The 20,936-nt window shown below is 48.3% G+C and overlaps 9 protein-coding genes across 9 annotated transcripts; 7 read left to right on the forward strand and 2 right to left on the reverse strand.

Moving 5' to 3' along the window:
* Positions 1-431: 431 nt before the first annotated feature.
* On the forward strand, positions 432-1,280 carry N7487_007530 (uncharacterized protein; the record flags this gene model as incomplete). The annotated part of the gene is made up of 1 exon (XM_056875260.1): positions 432-1,280. The coding sequence occupies one exon, from the start codon at positions 432-434 to the stop codon at positions 1,278-1,280; it is 849 nt and encodes a 282-aa protein (XP_056727448.1).
* A 467-nt stretch (positions 1,281-1,747) lies between these two features.
* Positions 1,748-3,865, reverse strand: N7487_007531 (uncharacterized protein; the record flags this gene model as incomplete). The annotated part of the gene is made up of 2 exons (XM_056875261.1): positions 1,748-3,442; positions 3,518-3,865. The coding sequence occupies 2 exons, from the start codon at positions 3,863-3,865 to the stop codon at positions 1,748-1,750; spliced, it is 2,043 nt and encodes a 680-aa protein (XP_056727449.1).
* A 1,604-nt stretch (positions 3,866-5,469) lies between these two features.
* On the forward strand, positions 5,470-7,306 carry N7487_007532 (MFS transporter; the record flags this gene model as incomplete). The annotated part of the gene is made up of 3 exons (XM_056875262.1): positions 5,470-6,528; positions 6,579-6,985; positions 7,048-7,306. The coding sequence occupies 3 exons, from the start codon at positions 5,470-5,472 to the stop codon at positions 7,304-7,306; spliced, it is 1,725 nt and encodes a 574-aa protein (XP_056727450.1).
* A 1,331-nt stretch (positions 7,307-8,637) lies between these two features.
* N7487_007533 (NCS2 family permease) lies at positions 8,638-10,523 on the forward strand (the record flags this gene model as incomplete). The annotated part of the gene is made up of 3 exons (XM_056875263.1): positions 8,638-8,727; positions 8,806-9,726; positions 9,780-10,523. The coding sequence occupies 3 exons, from the start codon at positions 8,638-8,640 to the stop codon at positions 10,521-10,523; spliced, it is 1,755 nt and encodes a 584-aa protein (XP_056727451.1).
* A 1,341-nt stretch (positions 10,524-11,864) lies between these two features.
* Positions 11,865-13,023, forward strand: N7487_007534 (serine hydrolase domain-containing protein; the record flags this gene model as incomplete). The annotated part of the gene is made up of 2 exons (XM_056875264.1): positions 11,865-12,543; positions 12,602-13,023. The coding sequence occupies 2 exons, from the start codon at positions 11,865-11,867 to the stop codon at positions 13,021-13,023; spliced, it is 1,101 nt and encodes a 366-aa protein (XP_056727452.1).
* Positions 13,024-13,193: 170 nt separating this feature from the next.
* On the reverse strand, positions 13,194-14,386 carry N7487_007535 (uncharacterized protein; the record flags this gene model as incomplete). The annotated part of the gene is made up of 2 exons (XM_056875265.1): positions 13,194-13,995; positions 14,055-14,386. 2 exons carry the CDS (start codon positions 14,384-14,386, stop codon positions 13,194-13,196), a joined length of 1,134 nt encoding a protein of 377 aa, XP_056727453.1.
* Positions 14,387-14,785: 399 nt separating this feature from the next.
* Positions 14,786-16,235, forward strand: N7487_007536 (uncharacterized protein; the record flags this gene model as incomplete). The annotated part of the gene is made up of 2 exons (XM_056875266.1): positions 14,786-15,488; positions 15,556-16,235. The coding sequence occupies 2 exons, from the start codon at positions 14,786-14,788 to the stop codon at positions 16,233-16,235; spliced, it is 1,383 nt and encodes a 460-aa protein (XP_056727454.1).
* Positions 16,236-16,671: 436 nt separating this feature from the next.
* On the forward strand, positions 16,672-17,314 carry N7487_007537 (uncharacterized protein; the record flags this gene model as incomplete). Its single annotated transcript, XM_056875267.1, has 3 exons — positions 16,672-16,706; positions 16,821-17,112; positions 17,246-17,314. The coding sequence occupies 3 exons, from the start codon at positions 16,672-16,674 to the stop codon at positions 17,312-17,314; spliced, it is 396 nt and encodes a 131-aa protein (XP_056727455.1).
* Positions 17,315-19,053: 1,739 nt separating this feature from the next.
* On the forward strand, positions 19,054-20,845 carry N7487_007538 (uncharacterized protein; the record flags this gene model as incomplete). Its single annotated transcript, XM_056875268.1, has 5 exons — positions 19,054-19,251; positions 19,325-19,372; positions 19,429-19,729; positions 19,791-20,146; positions 20,207-20,845. The coding sequence occupies 5 exons, from the start codon at positions 19,054-19,056 to the stop codon at positions 20,843-20,845; spliced, it is 1,542 nt and encodes a 513-aa protein (XP_056727456.1).
* Between the last annotated feature and the right edge of the window lie 91 nt (positions 20,846-20,936).

Below are 20,936 nucleotides of genomic sequence, written 5' to 3' on the forward strand. Positions count from 1 at the left end.
TGGAATCTGGTTCAGGCGTTGACTGTTTTAGGCTATGTGATGAAGAAGTTTGATTCCCCTATGACCAACGCAACTAATACATACTGGCACGATCTTCCATCCTGCAGGTGCACTAGAGACCACGTTAATCTGCATTCTAAATTAGCTCCGTGGTCTTCAGGCGTCTTTTCCCCACTTGGTATAGATCGACCGCTGCAGTCATCTGAGGGTCCAAAACCGGGAGCTTTAACTGGCTCTGGGAATAGGCTAGAGAATACTCCATACCTACCACGGACACAGACGAGGCTCATTTCAGTACGAAGTTTATTCTCTGCAAATTAAGTGATCAGGGTCCATGCGCCCCCTCACACATTTAACAAACTGGAAGTCTAATCCTGACGATTTTGTTCTTCTTTCTACTTCTATTCACCTTTCAAAAGACCTACGTCGCCATGATACTACCACTATACGCACTGTTGCTAATTCCACTGGTCAATGCATGGACTTTCCGCTATACCAATGCAACCGATGCTACTGAAATCGCCCGTGGCAATGAGGCACAGAACTGCACAAATTCCCCCATCGGCAAGGAGAAGCTTTTCACCTGGGATCCCGAGGGATCAGATCTATGCGTCTCTATATACCGCGACATCAAGTGTGATTCCAGGGCAGGATACTCGTGCAGTGCATGGAGGAAGAATGCCAGTGAAGCGTTTGCGGCTTTCGATGTGCTACTTGAGCGAGAGATTGATGCCAAACACCAAACGTCTACGCTTGCTTTGACATCTACGTCTACATCGGCCACAACATCTACGTCTACGTCCACATCTACATCTACGTCCAAGTCTTCATCTTCATCCGTGTCTTCGACATCTGCATCCGCAAGCACAACCCCTACTGAGGCCGCAGTCTCTGCGGGCAATGTCAACAGCGACTCCTCCTCTAGTCCATCACTATCCAGCGGTGCTATTGCAGGCGTTGTCGTTGGCGTTGTAGCTGCTGTCGCCATCATTGCCGCCTTTGTTGTCATTTTCATGAGAAAGAGGAACAAAAAGAATGCGGCACTTGCTAACCAGCCTGGTGGTTACGGGCCCCATGAGGCGGATGCTACTGGATCATCTATCAGCGGTACCACGGCAATTGCAGAGAAGGAATCAAACTCAGCTGCACGACCATTCAGACCTCCGCCTGGATCCCAGTTTGTTGAGTTGGCTGGCGATGAAGCGAGTGCCGAGCTAGGCAGCAGTCCAATCAGTGAGATGGATGGTAACAGCACCAAGCGAGATTTTCATCGGTTCTAAAATCTACGTGTGAATGATTGGTTTCTATAAGTTGAAGTGGTTGCCTGTGTCAAAGTGTGGTTAGTCTAGTTCTTTTAGTAGCGAGCGAGTTTGGGGTGCTTTGTTCTTCCATGCCACTTGATTTTGATACGTCGGGTCTGTGTTTAGTATAATTCAAACATATGTTACTATTCATTGATGTGTTTATTATCTCTAAATCCATAAATTGCCGTAGAAAAAGGTGTGGTGAGCATAATATGTTTGTTCATGGCATATATAACACCCTTCCGAAAGATACTACAAGCCATACAGCCACCTAAATAAAAGAATCAATGTTGGGTATAAATCCTGTGTGCTTCCACACTCCATAGGGAGTAATTATCCCCTTCCTAACAAAGCTTCATAACCCAAGCCAAACCTGGTAGAAATTAATGATCCTTAAGGATCCCATTCTCAATAACCTACAGAATTCAACTATGTTGTTTATCTCAATGATACAGTCTTCCCTTTATCGCACCAGGAGGAATATCTTGTGGCACAGTGGTTAAAGCAAGACACCCAACGTCAGCTTCGGGCTGAACATCCCCAAGCCATATTTTCGTGTCTCGCATATTCTTCGACCATTCATCCGAAGACCACGTAGAAGACCCAACAATTCCTTCGGTCTTATTTTGCAATAGGGCAACGGAGATAGATCCTAAGAGATCGGGAGCGATCGTTATGATATGGAGGTAGGCACCCACTAATGCAAAGGAGCAGATAACCACCGATGAGACAATGAGGACGGCGAGCCATGGGCGGTTACACCTGACAATATGTTTCAGATGGGTATTTTCGGCAGTCAATTTGAACGGGGTATCCTTAATTGTGCTTGCTTTCATTGTGATCTCCGTCATGTTGACAGAGCCCGTGAATGCCGATGGGCTGATTCCAAGATAGAGCGCAGAATTGAAGAGCTGCGACAGACGCGTTTCGAATACTTTCGTCGTTGTGGTCTGGGGCGACATAAGATTATCGCCGAAAAAGTTCCCGACAGCATGAAAGGGGTCGATAAAATATCCAATTAATGGCTGCAGACCGCCGTTCTCGTCCATGTGTGGGAACAAGGTAGCGAGGAGCTGGAAGAGACCGATGTTATAGCCTTTAGCCAGCTGGAGATCTCCTGGGGAATTGACATCGAAGACAGTCCAATTCTTGTGGAAATGGGATGTATCTACTGAACGACGAGCGGAGCGTAGATTGCAAGTGTTTGCAGACTGATTCTCATCTAAGCTCTCGCATGTCACATTGGCATCGACGTATGTTGTAGTAATGTCGCATATGGCTCGCGTAATGGGGGATCGATGCTTTACAGGGCCGGCATAACCACGGTCCCATGATTCCCATATCAACTTGCGGGCGTTTCGGGTCCTCTTCATAGATGCATTGAGTGAGTTCGAACATGGCTCCGAGATGGCGATCAGGAACTGATTTCCACCCCATGCGCTTGTCCAGCTGCAATCGTTGCCATTCCCGGGAGATGGGGCATCTGGTCCGGTAAAATTGGTGAAGTTCAGAGTGTGTATTGTGTCGAAGACGGGACAGGAGATGGATAAATACGAGCCTGGGAGAGTAAAAGATGTGTTGCCGGAGGTGGGTAAGTCAATCACCGGCACGCCGACGAGAGACGCGTACGTCAAGTTGTCGTTTTTGGGCACATTCATCCAACCTGTACTGTTTTTCTCGAGGTTCTCGATCACAGGAAACCGGATGTTGCCCCACAGATCTTGGTTTCGGGTTGCAAGTAGCGAGGCCGCGGAAATGGAAGCAGTCAGGGGATTAGCAACCGATGTTATGGCCTCCGTTGCCGCTTGGTTATAGCCGTACTGGTACGGGGTGAATGTGTTGAGACTGGTCAACTCGACCGTTTTACCTGGGTAACTCGAGACGATGGAAATTACTCGGAGAGAAGCCTGACTGCCCAACGGGGACAAGCACCACAGCAGGACGGTAAATACGGCAACAAAGTTGACAGCACGCAGTCTGATCTGGGTGAGAAAGGCTCCTGTGATGGTCTGGCTGCCGAGACATTGCTCTACTAGCCCGATAGTCGCTCCTCCAGTGGTCTGAATGCGCCATGATGCAATGCTTTTGATGCTGCTACCGGCAATGGCAGCGAAAAGGACGGGGAATACAGTGGGTGCCTTTAAGAGGAGATGTGGTGTCAGCTAGGTTTGTTTGACGAGAATGAGGACGAGTTTAGGGTCAGGGCAGCTAACGTATTGAGAGGCCTCAAATAGTTTAGAGCCTATAGACTCTGGGCCTGCCGGTTTTCCGTCGATACAAGCAACCCATATACCAAATACTGTGAAGAGAGAGGCTATAATAGCAAGAACCAAGTCCCATAGCAGACGAGTAATTCTGTCAAATTGAGAAAGCCTGAGGGGCTGCGGTTGAGGCTTCTGCTCGTCGATCTCCGGAAGTTCGATTGTTGTATAATATTGAAATTCCGATGATGACCTTCGATTTGAGCGATTTTCGTCTACTGGAACAGCCCCGTACGGGGGTCGCTTTAAGTCCCTCATCTCGTTGGGTTTCTTGGTCCACAATTTCCGTAAGAGCAACATTGGAGGGATCTCCTTGATGTAAGAAATCTCAGGGTACACACTCCGTCCTCATGCAGGAGAAATAAGTATTATTTATAACGCGGGCGCTAATCTGGACCTTAGTACGAAGTAGTGAGCACGACTCAACACATTAAATGGTTCGCAATTGGGCGCTAGGGACTCCTCTCGGGCTCGTGCGACGCTAAACATGCCAAATGCCCATCATTCCCATTTACTAGTGCTAGTTTGGTGCTTAAATCAAGCTGATTGGGTATGAGCTGCATACCCAGCCCCCTAAAACCGGGGCGCCCATTGCCCTGATACGTCAATCCATTCAACCTGTCACACCACAACTACCCGACCTTGACGAGGGGTAAATCATCTGTTTTAAGTACCTTGCAGGGCATTAGATATGGGAGAATCTGATTTGTATTGAGAGGCTGAATGGAGATCTGACGCTATTCTTCTTAGCACGTTGAAATCCAAATTTTTATTTATAGCTACCTTTTTATGTTTACTGATATTTGCACTCAAATCAATCATGCCGCATAAAGTTCTGAGTGCGCTCCCAAGTGCAGATGCCCTTTGCCCAAACAAGGGGCTCCAGTGGAAGGATCGGCTACTTCGCATCAACTCCAACCCTGGTGGCACTGAAAATGATAATCTTTACCGGACACAATCCAATGTTATTTTAGAGATTTTGTCTTGTTTCACGTTGTCTTATTATTCCTATTGCGTTTTCGGGGCACCTACTCCATACTTGGAAGGGATTTTGCCTGGCACGGGAGATCAGCATCTGTTCCCCATATCCCACGATACTCTATTACAATTAAGCGTTGACACCCATTTAATGAAAGTTAGGGTACGAAGTATGAGATAGAAAATTCCCGCCATGAGAAGTTAAAGACTCCCGTCAGTATTTCTGTCCTCGCCTTGGGCAGTAATAGGGCTACGTCCCGTTCATTCTATGCTTTTAGTCTGCAAGACTTCAATTCTCCTCTAATATGTTCGAGGATATCCGAACATATATCAATGCACGCTCAAAGCTCGAACACTAGCAATGGCCGAATATGGCAAAAAAAAAAAAAAGATTGAATAGCCAAATTCTTATAATCGATAATTTTTATGGTTCCTTCTTGTTGATACTATGCTTTGTGCTCCGTACTAACCGTTGGAGCGGTGTCGGGATTTTGTTCGGCACGTCATTAGGCTTACACTATCACAGCCCATTCCCAGTAGTTATGTAGTTTTATGATGCATATTATTGGGATATTAAAATCTAGAATGTCGTTCATAGTAGACAAATAACCTTCATATCTCCCCCGGGTCAAACCATGGTTTTGCGACCGGGATCCGGGGCGTATTACCCTTTGGGGACATCACGGCAGTCCATAGCGGCACTGGTTTAATCGAGTCCCGCAGCACTTTGAACGGATCAACCGGGGAAATCAACACTCCATGACGACATGGGCTACCATCAGGGTGATGCAAAATGGCCGTTCGATCCTTAGGAAGCAAATTTTTTCAAACGATTAGGCTTTTGAATTGTGTATATATATTGGTTGTTCCCTAGATAAAATCAATCTTAATAGCCAAGTGCATAGCATATTATATCATTTATCGGAATGTCTCACAGCCCACACGATACTAGCTCCAATGAAAGTGATGACCTCAGTACTATCGAGACGAGGCCCGATCGTCGACTGTCGGAAATTGGGTCCATGCGCTCAGGGACCATCAATCGCCGTCAAAGCAACTTGAACGAAGTCGAGCTAGAGCGAATCAATACTTATCGACTCCAACATCGCTCAACTGTCGGCTCCGGCATAGGAATAACACCCCCTGACCAGTGGCTCCCCCTCGGAGCTGGCAAGCCCCATCCCCCATCTCTCCCAGACCCAGAACAATATATCGTCGAATTCAACGATGCAGACGATCCTCTACACCCCCAGAACTGGTCCCTCAAACGCAAAATCGGTATATCCGTGACTTTAGCCTATACAACCTTCGTTTCTTCCTTCGCCAGCGCCATCTACTCCTCTGCGGTCGGACACATCAGTGCTCACTTTCACATCAGCACCGAAGTCGCTATCCTCGGTGTGACCCTGTATGTTCTGGGATTTGCTTCGGGTCCGACGATATGGGCACCGGCAAGTGAGCTCATTGGGAGGAGATGGCCAATCTGCATTGGCATGTTCGGGTACTCCATTTTTGCCGTCGCAGCGGCGACCAGCAAGGACGTCCAGACCTTGATGTTGACGAGGTTCTTCGCTGGCTTTTTCTCTGCTTCCCCGATCGCTATTGTGCCGGCCGTGTTTGCCGATATTTGGAATAACCAGACACGTGGCGTGGCTATCGCGATGTTTGCCATGGCTGTATTTGTCGGGCCTTTCGCATCGCCATTCACTGGTGGCTTCATCACAATGTCGTATCTGGGATGGAGGTGGACCATGTACATCGCGTCCATCATGGGATGGCTGGCCACTGGTCTGTGTCTTCTTTTCTTGAAAGAGACCTATGCACCCGCCGTCCTGGTGGAAAAAGCGGCCATCCTGCGACGACAGACTCACAATTGGGGAATCCGTGCTAGACAGGAAGAGATCGAGCTTGATTGGGGCGAGCTGATCACGAATAATTTCAGTCGACCATTCCGCATGCTTTTCACCGAGCCAATTGTTTTCCTGGTATGTGATTTATCAGTGTCTCGAACTGATTCATGCTAACTTTCCTTCAGATCTCTCTCTGGATGAGTTTTGTATATGGCCTGATGTACGCACTTCTCAGTGCCTATCCCGTTGTATTCCAAGGAATCCACGGAATGAACCTCGGTGTGGGAAGTTTGCCATTCATTGGATTGATTATTGGCGAGGTTCTAGCCGGCGCCTATATCCTTTGGGATCAGCGATCATATTCCAAAAAGCTAGCCGCTAACAATAACATTCCGATTCCGGAATGGAGACTTCCTCCTGCCATCCTTGGAGGTGTTTGCTTCTGTGTCGGACTCTTCTGGTATGGCTGGACCGGATGGACAAAGTCAATCCACTGGATGGCCCCCACTGCCAGTGGAGTCGTCACTGGATTCGGCATCTATGTCATCTTCCTCCAATGCTTCAATTACTTGATTGACTCATATTTGACATTGTAAGCATCTTTATTCCCGTTCTAGCTTTACCGTGGCGCCATATCCTGACTTTGAGATCTAGTGCTGCATCTGTGTTTGCTGCGAATACCATTATTCGATCAGCGGTGGGAGCTGCATTCCCCCTGTTCTCGAAGCAGATGTTTCAAAACTTGGGTGTGCAATGGGCCGGCACCCTTCTTGGATGTCTCGCGCTCATCATGATCCCAATTCCCCTGGCGTTTATCAAATGGGGACCTGCATTGCGCAAGAAGTCTAAGTTCGCTCCCATCTTCGAGCCTGCTCTTGTGGCAAGTTCGCGAAAAGGGGAGGAGGCGGTTTAGGTGCTGGTTCGATGTGATTTTTCTGTTTTATATTTGCATACATATAATTTCTCTTTTATAATCGTGATATCCATAGCCTCAAAATGATAAATTTCAATCAGCAGACTTTCTCTCTGTGTAGTCCATTCATTCAAGAATGGATGAAGTAAAAGGTCGGTCATAGCTGCGATCTTGTTGGGGGGGGGGTTGTATCAAACCTTGGAAGGATACCATCCATATCATAGATAGCACAAGTTCATGCTTAGAAGGGACATGGCTTGGCACCATCCTGATTATTACTCCCAACACGTGTGTGCGTTATACTGCCACAAAGAGCGGTGAATGCAACGCTACGCGTAAATATAATGCAATATCAATCTGTCGTTGATGTGCATTATTTCGGTATACTCCGCATATATACAAGAAATGGATACGAGATCACCAGATTGACTTTTTGATGCCTCGGAGTTTTTCTCGATGTCTTCACCTGTCGCATACCCACGTGGCATAGCGCCTCAATAATTTCAGGCGAGGCCCTTCTTTCTCCAATGGGCAGAGCATGCGCATGCCACCAATTGGTGTAAGCAGCCCCTTGATGGACGAAGGCTTGATTCATGTCAGACCGAACAAATCCGGTATCTGCGGGTGAGATTCGTTGATAGCCCACGATCGGATATGGCCGCCCCAGATATCCCAGAGCCATCAGACTGGGGATATTTGGGTGCAACATTTCTCCATACGACTTATGTCATCGGCTTCCTCCGTTATCGAGAGCCCTGCAGATTTTCCAAGCACACGACACACACAAATGATAAGATAAAGAGCCCACGAGGGCTGAGCGCACCGGTGTCTTGGCATTCCAGGGTCTTGGCATTGCAGGGGTGTTCATCTATGTTGTACACGGAATTTTTGCAAGCATCGTCCTTTGAACATTCTAGGTGGTTTCAAACACTTTTTATGCGCAAGTAATGTCCATTGATTTTTTTTCCGTCGCCGGCTTGCCGAGTCTTGATCCGTGGAGAACCCTGAACAAACACTCCTGTCGGCAAACATACAGCCAATGAGGGCATCCACGCGGCATCTCACGGGTGAAACGAGACCCCACCACCGCCCGCCAAGAGTCCAACGAGCCGGAGGTAGCTCAAATTGGAGGCGATTTTTTTTTTTTTTTTGGTTCTTATCAGCAGGCTGTGGTTGGCCGAGGGAAACTATTGAGATTTGCCTATTTCTTTCTTGAAACCTATATTCTACACCTACCTCTACTGGAACATCTTTAAATACTGCGTCTCAACGACGACAGCGTCTCCGGAATTCGCTGTATCCACTGTACACGACCGTGACACTCACTCGCAATGGGTTTAAGTAGCTGGGTCCACGACACGAACGTGCGGGTTGCACGTAGTCCCGTGGGGAAATGGTTTCGCCTGGAGGGCTCCGGTCATGTAAGTGATACTGCATTCTGTGCGACGTGTGACCACATCGTCAATACCAATGCAATCTGAGACTAAACCATGTCACAGCCTCTCGAGAGGAAGGGTAGCTACTTCTTCACTGAAATCCGGGCCGGTCTCGCCACCTTCTTCGCCATGGCATACATCATCTCCGTGAACAGCAACATCACCTCTGCGACCGGTGGAACCTGTGTGTGTCCTGAGGAAGACATGCAAGACTTCTGTGCGACCAATGTCGAGTACGCTATGTGCACACAGGAAATCAAACGCGATATCGTCACCGCCACTGCCGCCATCGCCGCCCTCTCGACTTTCTGCATGGGTTTGTTCGCCAACCTCCCTATCGCGCTCGCACCTGGAATGGGACTGAATGCATACTTCGCCTACACCGTTGTTGGAGTCCGTGGTAATGGCATGGTCCCGTACTCGACTGCTCTCACAGCTGTCTTTGTCGAAGGATGGGTATTCTTGGGTTTGACGTGGATTGGTATGCGGCAGTGGCTGGCGCGTGCGCTGCCAAAGTCTATCAAACTCGCAACTGGTGTCGGAATCGGTCTGTACCTTGCATTGATCGGTTTGACATACAGTGCCGGTATTGGATTGGTTCAGGGTGCATCTGATACTCCCATTGAGCTGGCTGGATGTGTGTCCAGCGCTTTCGACGAAACGACGGGCCTGTGTACGAGCGCATCTAAGATGCGTAGTCCTACTATGTGGATTGGTATCTTCTGTGGCGGTATTCTGACTGTTATGCTCATGATGTACCGCATCAAGGGTGCTATCATTATCGGCATTTTGTTGGTTTCTATCATCTCTTGGCCGCGTACTACCCCCGTCACCTACTTCCCCTACACCGAGCTCGGAACTAGCCAGTTTGATTTCTTCAAGCAAGTGGTCACTTTCCATCCTATCAAGCACACCCTGCTCGCTCAGGATTGGAACCTGGCTGGCAAGGGTGGCCAGTTTGGACTTGCTTTCATCACATTTTTGGTATGTCGCAAGTTTTTGATACAGTGAGAAATTCAAGACTAACATGTCCACAGTATGTCGATATTCTGGACACCACGGGTACAATGTACTCTATGGCCCGATTTGCCGGTGCAATCAACGAGGAGACCCAGGATTTCGAGGGCAGCGCCATGGCCTACATGGTTGACGCAATTTCCATCTCGATCGGATCCCTTTTCGGCAGTCCCCCCGTCACAGCTTTCGTTGAGTCCGGTGCCGGAATTTCCGAAGGTGGTAAAACAGGCCTGACATCATGTGTCACCGGAATTGCGTTCTTCATCGCGGTATTCTTCGCCCCAATTTTCGCTTCCATTCCACCTTGGGCCACGGGTTGCACCCTCGTGATTGTCGGTGCGATGATGGCCAAGGCTGCTGCCGATATCAACTGGCGGTACTACGGTGATTCGATTCCCGCATTCCTTACTATCGCCATTATGCCCTTCACATATAGTATTGCCTACGGTCTGATCGCCGGTATTACCAGCTACATCACCCTCAATGGTATTGCTTGGTGTCTTGAGAAGATCAGCGGTGGCCGCATCATCCCGCCTAACAAGGAGGAGTCTGATCCTTGGTCTTGGAAGGTTCAGGGCGGTTTCCTCCCACCCTGGGTTAAGCGTGCTGCTCATGGAAAGAAGGACTTCTGGAAACCCGATGAGGAGTATGCTGAGCCGCATGTTGCATCTGGTGAGGCTGTGTCTTCCTCTTCCTCGTCGGTGGAACGGGTGCCTCTTGAGAAAGGTCATGAGTCTACCGCTGCCCCAATCAAGTCGCAGTAAAGTCGATGGAAATATTTGGAGGATGAAGGTTGGAGGTTATGATATGGTTGTAATTTTTATTTGCATGGCATTATAGCGGATGTGTTCATTTTGTATACTTTATTTTATGTATTTATTGATTTACTATTCATACCTGTTGTCTTTTCGCAGGTGTTGTACATGCCATGGAATGAACATATTGTTTTAATACCACAAAAGTCCTCTATGTAGTTGAAGACGTGGTGGTGGAAGCAACGGAAATGAAGTAGTTGAACGATTTCGGCCCCCGGGGCAGAGTTTCCGCTGATGCCGTATGTTTTAGGTTTTGTCGATCACCCAGAAGCTACTCTCTAAACGGGTCATGGAGTGGCATAGCGTTGCCATTTATAGATTTCTCCAGAGGGGTGCCTTCTGTGTATCTAGTGGAGACTAAACTTATCCCTGACGATGTTTAAAGCCCTTGGGTGTATCCTACAATGGAAAAGGTCTTTAATGATGCATTTCACTTATCCAAAATCAATTACTCTTGTCCTTGACGGTTCTACCTAAAGATAGTTAATCGGAGGATATTGTTACAACACCTTTGGGCGATATTTCGGCTGATATAAGAAAAGCGACACTCCAGGCCTGACGCTCTCTCGAGTAGTGTAGCTAATCAAGGCTGTCCAATACAACAGAACCAACTTTTCTCATTTGAATATATATCATGCAATTCAATCACCCTCATATAATCATCCTTTTCATACTCTTAACCCATAGGTGGCTAGTAGGTGGCTAACACTATGATTATGCCTCCTCGGAACGAATAGAAGTGCCTCGGGAGGCATGCTCCTGGGATGTGCCTCATCAGACCATAATTGACAATTGAAATATATATGTACCTGGAAGATTCCTCGTTTTGGGAGAAGCAGAGGACTGATATACCGGGTACTGATTTCTTATGAATTGGCGTATTTTGCGTACATTAAACTTAATTACGCAGACATTGAATAGATATAGACTAGTGGTGTGGATATGGGTAATCGGATGTCGTGTGATACTTTTGATAGGTTGTGCGTAAACCCCGCTAACCGGATGATTCAACCTCATCCACATAGACTGTACCTATTATGGTAATGAAATCGTGTGTTTCCTGAATGTTGAGAACGGGACTAGCCCATTGGATTACGATGTAATCCGGGCTCCCCCAGTAGACACTAACATACCGAGGTCTCCGAGAAGATATTCGAGGACCGGCTATAAATATGCAGGCACCAGCCTTCCACTACCACATTGATTGTTCTCAGTTATCCAAACCCTCAGAAGGAATCTTCGAATATAGATATTCAACATATACTCAAAACCAAACCGACAGATCTTGCAATGGCTACTACACAGGGCCTCTGCGACCCTGCATTCGACCGGGTGCGTGAACTTTTCGAACAAAGACTTGCCTCGGGAGAAGAAGTCGGTGCCTCAATCTGCGTGAACATCGACGGGAAGAATGCCCTCGATATCTGGGGCGGTCATGTAGACGCCGCCAAAACGCGCCCATGGGAAGAAGACACTCTGATCGTCGTCTTCTCGTGTAGCAAAGTAGCCACTGCCCTGGCTGCGCTGATCCTCATTGATCGTGGCCTGCTCGACGTCGAAGAGAGAGTGTCAAAGTACTGGCCGGAGTTTGCAGCCAACGGCAAAGAAGACACAAAGGTGTGGCACATCCTCAGCCACTCCTCTGGTGTGCCCCATTGGGAGTGGCGGATCCCTCTGGAGTCCATTTACGACACCAAAACATCCACTGAGATGCTCGCTGCGCAGGCCCCTTGGTACAAGGCCGGCGAGGCATCTGCCTACCAGATGGTTAACCATGGACATTTAGTCGGCGAGCTGGTGCGGCGCATTAGCGGGAAGTCGTTGAAGCAGTTCATTGCAGATGAGATCGCGGGTCCATTGGGCGCGGACTTTGGTCTCGGTGTGGCCGAGAAGGACTGGCCGCGTACGGCGGATATCATTCCCGGTGCGCCTACACCCTTTCCGCCGATAGACCCGCAAAGTGTTGCGGGTAAAGCCTTGCCCAACCTCATAGTCAACCCCGAGTGTTCCCAGACGCCCGGGTTCAGGGGGTGCTGGCGTCGGTGCCTCGAATGGCTTTTCAAATGCGCGTGCGCTGGCTCGGATTGGTTCAATTGTATCCTTGCAAGGGACGGTCGATGGGAAGCAGTATCTTGGGCTTAAGACTATTGACCAGATGCTCCAGGAACGGGTTAGTGGTGTCGATCAGATGTTGTTGCTCAACATTAGATTTGGCCTTGGAGTTGGCCTGCCGGTGCCAGAAACTGTCACCTTTATCCCCGAAGGAAACATTTGCTTCTGGGGAGGCTGGGGTGGATCTATGGTGGTTATGGATCTAGATCGCCGCATGACTATTGCTTACACCATGAACAAAATGGGATCAGGTATCCTGAGCAATGCCAACGGCAAGGCTTACATTGAAGCCATTTATGAAATAATGGCAGACAAAAGGCTGTCTGCGTCGATCTGATGTGAAAATATATTCCTTTTGTTTCCTTGAACAATTTGCGCGGATGATTTTGCATATGGAATGGAACGAACTCCCTCTACATATACAAGATCACTTTGTAAATGAACATATATTTCATCAGCATTGATAATCCGAACCATGAATGCCATCATTGCTCAAGTAATATCCCATTAGCTGGACTTCTTGGCCTTCGAAACCTGCTGCTTGCTACCACCAGTTTCGGTAAGCACCAGCTCATCTCTCTCCCAGATCAACTCCACTGCAGCACCTGCGGGTCCAGCAAAAGCCGTCAACAGAGCAATCTTGAGTAGCAGACTAGGCCAAGAGACAGTGTTCAGCAGGTGCTTGTGAGCAACTGTGTACAATGACGTAGCCCAAATCAAAACTCCCGCAGAACCAATCATATAGTCCCATTGGAGGAAAGCCTGGACACCTTCACCGACATTATCAACAGTCAGCCCGGACCAAGGAAGAGGAACCGAGAAAACATTCGCTGGGTGAAGGGACTTAAGGAAGTGTTCTTCAAACAGAACTGGCACTACAACAGTCGCCAGAGAGATAACCCATGACACAATGTGTGACAAAGACGCATTGGCAAACGCAAATGCGTAGACCCAGCGCAAGCTAGACATGGATGCCCGGTGGTTGTTTGAGAAGAGAGGAGACAGAGTAAAGTAGGCGACCGTTGTCATAATTGACACGTATGCTGGCCAGGGGTGCCAGATAGCAATGGCGATCTGCTTCAAGTCCACAGAAATCATAGAGGGAGCGGGTAATGTCATCGCCACGGTCGGCACCATGTATCCGACAACATAGATGATCGGGAGAGTTGCGAGAACTGCTCGCGGGATGCGGATATTATCAGCATGAGGGCGGCGCGCAGTGATCGAGCTGCCCAGCTGAAGACCACATGTCAATGGGATCCCAAAGGCAAACGTGAATACTTGAGCGATGAGGCCAAATATAGTCGGGCTAAATGCATGGGTTAGTTTTATCTAACATCAAGATGCTGGTGAGTGGGTGTAACGTACTAAGCGGCTATTGTCCCAGCATTGCCGTTTCTCCAAGATTCCATGACAATCAAAGTCCATGTTGCGCCGAATGTACCACTAAATCCAACACCATGAAGCAGCAGACCAGGATTTTTGCCGTCGAGTGCGGGGTAGAAAAATGTGGTCAAAAGAGCCAGCACATGGTCAACTGCATCAATTCCCGTGTAGACTGTGCGCAAAGGCGCATCAATGGTCGGAAGTTTGCCGGATTCAATGGATTTGCGGGCTAATGCATCGAGACCGTTGATAGAGGCAAAATAGAATATGACATAGAACACCAGGGCACTTAAGGAAAAGAGTATGTATCTCATGATGAAAGTTGAAATAGCTAGCGCGGAATTAATCTAAATCTAAATCTGGGGAAACAGGGGGAGTCGGATTTATAAAAACATGGGGCCAATGATCTTCGCCAAGTCCCAAGGGTGTGTGTGAGACCGAGGCCTATGGAACTCCGTGGCGAGCCGAAGGTTGTGCAACTCCCCACACGATCTTCCATCCTCTCACTCACATGTCGACGCGCGAATGGGGTCCGCGCAAATGTAGAACGCGCGCAGATGGGGCTGAATGCCAAGTAGGGGATATCCTGCAAGGTTGTCACCTCAACATCTTGCATCCCCGAATTGGTCTAGCGCTCATCTTCCATCTTCGCCTGAAGTCTCAGGCATCAAATACAACTTGTCTTGGCTCTATTGATCAACATCCACTTCGCCATGGCTGCAACATTGCCGCTTGAAACTCTTCGCCAGATATTCTCCTACCTCGAAGGTGGTCTCGCACCATATTCTTGTGTCTGCGGGCAATGGCAACTCGCCGCTGAGCAACTCACCTTTGCCAGTCTGCATATCAATTCGGTAGACCTTGAGGACTTCCGTCAGATTGCTTTTTCCTCCCATTCCGTCAGTCGATGTTTCCATTTGAGGCGTATCGATTTGAAGGTTGTTATCCCAGAATATAGTGTCGCCGCCCGGGGCCGCTATGAAAACCAAAATGATCGCGACGGCAACAGCAAGGTCTTCACACAGGCTATAACATCTCTCTTTGAAATTTTGAGCTCATGGCCTGATGCCGATCGCCACCAGATCTCGCTGCAGATTTACGCCAACTCTCCCAGTGATTGGGAAGCGGAGACGGATCGGACTGTACGACGTATCCGGCTACAACGATGCTATGCTTTCCCAAAGGAGGAACTGCTACACCGGCGGTACGAACGTTCCTACCTGCAGCTGACGGAGGTACCTCTACCCAACGTCAAGTGTATTACCTCATTGAAGGTATTGGGCTATGGCAAATACCGCAATATTTTACCAGGATCTGTATCTGAGATGGTGGCTCGTCTTCCACGACTGGATACTCTCAATGTTGAGATCCGCGATAGACTGAGAAGGGGTGCTGCAGCGTCTGATAGTCTTGATGGTAAGTTATACCGGCTTCCTTTGTTCAGCTTTTCCAAAATATCCACAGGTTCTAACAGTGTGAATAGATTTCCCTAGCGCTACTTGGCCTTCGTCCCTACGACATTTACGACTAGAGTGTGAGCCAAGCCACCCCTATGGCATGAACTTCTCCCCGCTAGCTAATCCAGCTCCGAAGTCTATGTGCCTTGCTTTGCACCGATTGAGCCAGCAGTTAAAAACTGTTGACTTGTCACAACTCATGATCGACCCTGAATTCTTCTGGCCGGTCAATGCCAACGGCACCACCCCATCCTGGCCAAGTCTTACCAAAGTTAATATAAGCTGCAGGTATGCAGGAAATTTGCTTTACGGTCCTCTTCAAACCTTTGCGCGAGATTCCTCTAGAGTTTCACGGCATGGCTCTGTAGAACCACGCAATGACCAACAACAAATTTTGTCCGGTAGACTGCTAAGCAAACAACTGGATGAGTTGTATCTTGCTGCTGGACACGCTGCAAAGTACATGCCTCGGCTAAAATCCATGGCTCTTGATATTAGCATATCCAACCCGTTGGAGAGTCACCATTATTTCGGATACGATGCAACTTCGGGCAAAGCAACATGGACGATGTCCTCAGATTACCGCCCATCGAATGAAGTTCGAGAAGCATGGGATGTCGCGGCAAGGGCTCATGGACATGCTCAGATGTCTGCCGAGTTTCATTCTACTCAGGATTCTGTTAGTGAGGCAACAGTGTCCATGTGAATATGGAAATTACAAACCAAATCCAAAGGAAAGCAATAGTTTTGAACGCAAAAGCAAATTTGACTAACAATCAATCATACAATACTAGTAAAGTTAGAAGTATATCTAGTGCAAACGACCAACTTGCATCGTGAAATAGACACAACCCTCACCCAAACATGCAACAAACCAACATATCAGAGATTTAGTCCCGAGATATCTACCCTGTTCTACCAGGCATTTCTACGGACATTGAGGGGCTCACCGCCCTTTTGATGGGAGACAGGGGAATTTCCGACAATTATCAGCTGGAAGTCCTTTGTCAAACCCCTCATCGGCAAGAGAAGATCTACGCTATGTCAAGAACACCGCCGGATGGTTCATGGCCCGAGCATGTCGAGCATATAGAGTTGATCTATTGTAATCATAGGAAACTATCGTAGTAGAGTTAGCTAGGATGGGAGTCGGTGCGGATTTCGTCTCTTTCTTCGCGTATGCCCAACCGATATACCCAAAAGGACGGAGAAGCGAGTTGGAGTACAGATGAGCTAGCCATTGTAAATTATAACTATGGTTGAAATCTCTTCCCAGCTAGAAATCAACTAGAAAGGCTGCTTGGCAACTTCCTAGAGGGCCTGCAATTGAACGATACAAACCCCAAGCGTATATTATTACAGCTAGACCCCAAGTATCACGGTCTACATCGTGGTCCCACGAGGTGGCCCCAGGTGGAATCAGATTCGCGCATCCTGTCTGGGTCCAACTTTTACTTCTACTAGGAGGACTATTTGCAAGCCTCGGCGAAAAAGCACCAAATCGGCTGGAACACAACCCGACCGTCGCACATCGCCGGGGTAGTCCCAGATGCGGCAATAAACCTGTTCTAACCCTTTTCAATGTATGCCACAGTCTAGAAATATCTCGACCGACCTCTGGAATACCCAAGCGATATCGAGGTGTCGGGGGCAAATGTGTCTACCCCAAGCGCTCGGACGAACGGATACCTCGCAAGGTGCATCGTATCCTATCAGGTCAAAAGCAAGACCTTCAGCGCATCTGATGACTCCCTGTTCATATGGATGGGGCAAGCTCTGACCTAAGCTCGCTGGGCATTTCGAGATGCCTTGGACGGGTCCCGGTACGAGCGACGACGCCTCCTACGAGACCATGACTATTATTCAATGATCCACCCCGTGGTTATGATTAGCCAAGTGGGCTCCGGTTCAGTTTTAGACTCGCGAGATGGGCGAAGAGGCCGGGGGTTTAGAAGGCGTGGGTGGAGATTGCGGCGAAGGAAGGGTTGCGCGAGAAGGGGTTTCAAAATGTGGACCGCGTCTTTGGCTTCACTAAATGATCCATCATTATGAATTCTCCGATCTGTTTGAGGTAAATGGGAGTCCTAGCCTGAATGTCCATATAATATAGACTAAGTAGGCGTCAACTTACCACACAACCAAAGCCAAGAAGACGGGGTATTTAGGTTTGTTGATTCGATGGGCGAATTTGTGGGTCTGCGGATGATTCCGCCGCTGGCTTGATCTTGATTGGTCCGTGTGGCAATGTTGTATGGAATTAGTGTGTGTGGCTCTCGAAATGCTTGCCAGCCTACCTAATGTAAGAGTATACAGCCTCCTGATAAGATATTTCAGGAATTTTGTCAGGTTGGTTATGAGTTGTGTAGGCAAACAGTTGGAAGCTAGAGCATTAGCTCTCTAGATGACCGAGGAGTGAACAGAGGACAGGTCCTCGTTCACAAGAGGGTAATTGGGGAATTCTTGGCCATTATTTTATTCCATGCATTTAGCACCCCGCTGCAACTAGCCGCAGCAGAAGCAACTAAAGGATCTCTCACCTTGCCTACCATTGCGGTGTCTTGGGCCAGGCTTCCTAGTGGCTTGAGCAGGGCAATATTGAAGGTCTTGAGCTAAACTTCACCCGCCCGCATCCCAGGAGAACTGCAGCGATCTAATGCAGTATCTTACAATGAAGATAAGCATACTTCTAGAAATAGGGCTTGGCATTGACGATTGTCCTAAATCAATAGGTCCTACTGTTCCCTGCTACTTGAACATGACGGTTGGTTGGAATTTGTTTGTACCAAGCGGAGTAACATCGGAAGTGTTTCAGATATGGAGGCTACTCCATTCCATGTACCTACATCGGCCTATGGAACACAGCAATATAGGAAACCGCGCTGCTTCAGACAATTCGTCCTGCCATGAGGCCGCACAGCGTTACTACTGCTTCACTAGGCTATCCCACAAAGCATATTTTGGCAAACTTTTACTGCCCCTTGTAGAGCTGAATTAAACAGTTACTTAACCTCTGGGGACACTAAGCTTCAAAAAAATGCAAGGTTCCATAGCGAAGGCGATATGAAGTAGTTGCTCGCCTACCTGTGCTCATATATATCGTATGTGATAACGTATCCGCTTTTCTAAAATGGTTTCTCGGTCAATATTTGAAGCTTCAGCCATAGTCTCAAACTAGAACACCTCAATGGCAATAGTAAGTTCTATGGATGTGTTGGATAGGAGTGAGACCACCTGTTCGAACAAACGGGTCGCGTTTACGCTAATCCACTTTGGGAATTTTACGGGGAATGTGCCACGTGACACAGCTCGCGTTTCGCATTATGAGGGGTCACCTGATGCCTAACGGCCATTGACCGCCCAACGAGCCAAACAGACAAACATTTCCCCACCATAGCTCTTCATCTCACCTCACAGCTTGGAAAATTAAATTTCTTCTTCTCAATTCCCAATCGAATGCTCGCAGCTTGCTTTGAATCAACTTGGTTTATGGGACTGGCACATGCCGTCCCGGTACCTCCGACAAGATGCTGAGGGATTCTGATATAGATTCCTTGAACGGGCATCTAATGTCCTTATCACGAGAGCAACAGAAGCAACATGACAATCTGCAGGACTTGCTCAGCCAGTTTAAGAGTCTGCTAGATGACTACAGCTCGCTTAAGAGCGACTACGAAGAGGTTAAAGAAGGCCGAGAGAAATACAAAAGACAAGCCAGAGGCCAGGTACGAGTTGATAAACTTACAGAAAGCCCGGGAGCGAGAAAATAAAAATGAAAATGAACTGACATTCAACCAGGATCGTAACCCTTTTGTCCTTGTACTTGTGGACGGAGATGGATATCTGGTGAGACTGTCTTACTTCCCTCGGTATCCCCTCAGTTCACTAACGCAGTTGTTCAGTTCAAAGAGCATTTCCTCAAGCATGGAAGTGAGGGTGGCATCAATGCAGCCCGCGAGCTGAGCGACTCTGTTAAAGAGCTTATGCATTCGACAATGGGAATGCAGGCTGAACAGTGTCGGATCATGGTTCGTGTTTATGCAAACGTTCTCGGTTTGTCAAAGGCGCTAGCTCGAGCAGGACTTATGGGCCATGAGGCTCGATCCATGTCGCCATTTACTTCATCATTTACCCGTGCCCAGGAACTTTTTGATTATGTCGATGCTGCAGAGAAGAAAGAAGGCAGTGATTTCAAGATCAGAGGTAATGAAAAATTTGGCATGAAGAGTCTTATTACTGTACTGATATTTGCTGCGAAATCAAGAAATGTTCCGCCTATTCGTGGATCTCAACCAGTGTCGCCATATCTATTTTGCCGGCTGCCACGACACCGGATACGGCTCCCTTCTGACGCCCTATAGAGGCAGAGGTGACCGTATCACCCTCATCAAAGCTGCCGGTTTCCATCGCGAATTCGAGGCCTTGGATCTCCCTATCAGAGAGTTGCCTTCCGTATTCATGTCTACTCCTCTACTTAACAGCAAGCCACCCACAGGCCCAGCAGCGTCTACAATCGTGGGCAAGTTCAACGGTGGAAACGGTGCGCACCACGTTTCTAACGGTTCAAATGGTACCAATGGTGCAAATACCACCAAACCAATCTGCAAGCACTTCCAGAAGGTATTTATTCCCAAGCAGGCGATGATTTCGTGAATAAGTCGCTAACTCAGATCGACCTAGGGTATCTGCAAGTTCGGCAACAGCTGCAATAAACAACATGTTATGCCCAACCAGTCATTTAATCATCAACCGTCGCCTAAACACTCTACTGCAAGCGATTCACCTAAACAGTTGTGGTCTTCCCCTACAGTTGTCGGTCGCTCCGAAGATTTCCTCAGATCCAAGCTTCCTTTGCCAAGCATCAAGACAGAAGAATTCATTCCAGTGAACAAGGATGGGGACCGTATCGACCCATACTATCCGCACCCGTCGCCTGAAGCGTTCGATGAATACCACGCTCGGGCCAAGGAACACAAAGTCTGCAATAGCTATCATTTGTCGGGGGAATGCGGTGACATGAGCTGCACTTATGACCACAGCGATGTCTCTAATGTGATCATTGAGGTTTTGCGATACATGCTCCTCCAACACCCTTGCACTCGGGCCGGGGCTTGTCGATCAATCAAATGCTACATGGGCCATCTATGCCAGAAGCCTGGATGCAAGGCCGTGAAGAGCTGGCAGTGTCGATTCAACCAAACCGCTCACACCCTTGATCTTGAAACCGCTCGATGGGACGTGCCAAGTGACCAGAGCGAATTGGACCAATGGTCTGTCAGTGACGGTTCTATCGGAGAGCGATCGGGGTTTGCTTTCTAATCAATCAGAATCCCCGCCAAGAAGAAACTTCCAATCCATACCTGCGGACAATCTCTCTTACCTGGGATGTCTTTGTATGTGTGAAAAGTCT

Source organism: Penicillium crustosum (genome assembly GCF_028827405.1).
Source record: "Penicillium crustosum strain IBT 35664 chromosome Unknown utg000003l_segment0_segment0, whole genome shotgun sequence".
Taxonomy (NCBI): domain Eukaryota; kingdom Fungi; phylum Ascomycota; class Eurotiomycetes; order Eurotiales; family Aspergillaceae; genus Penicillium; species Penicillium crustosum.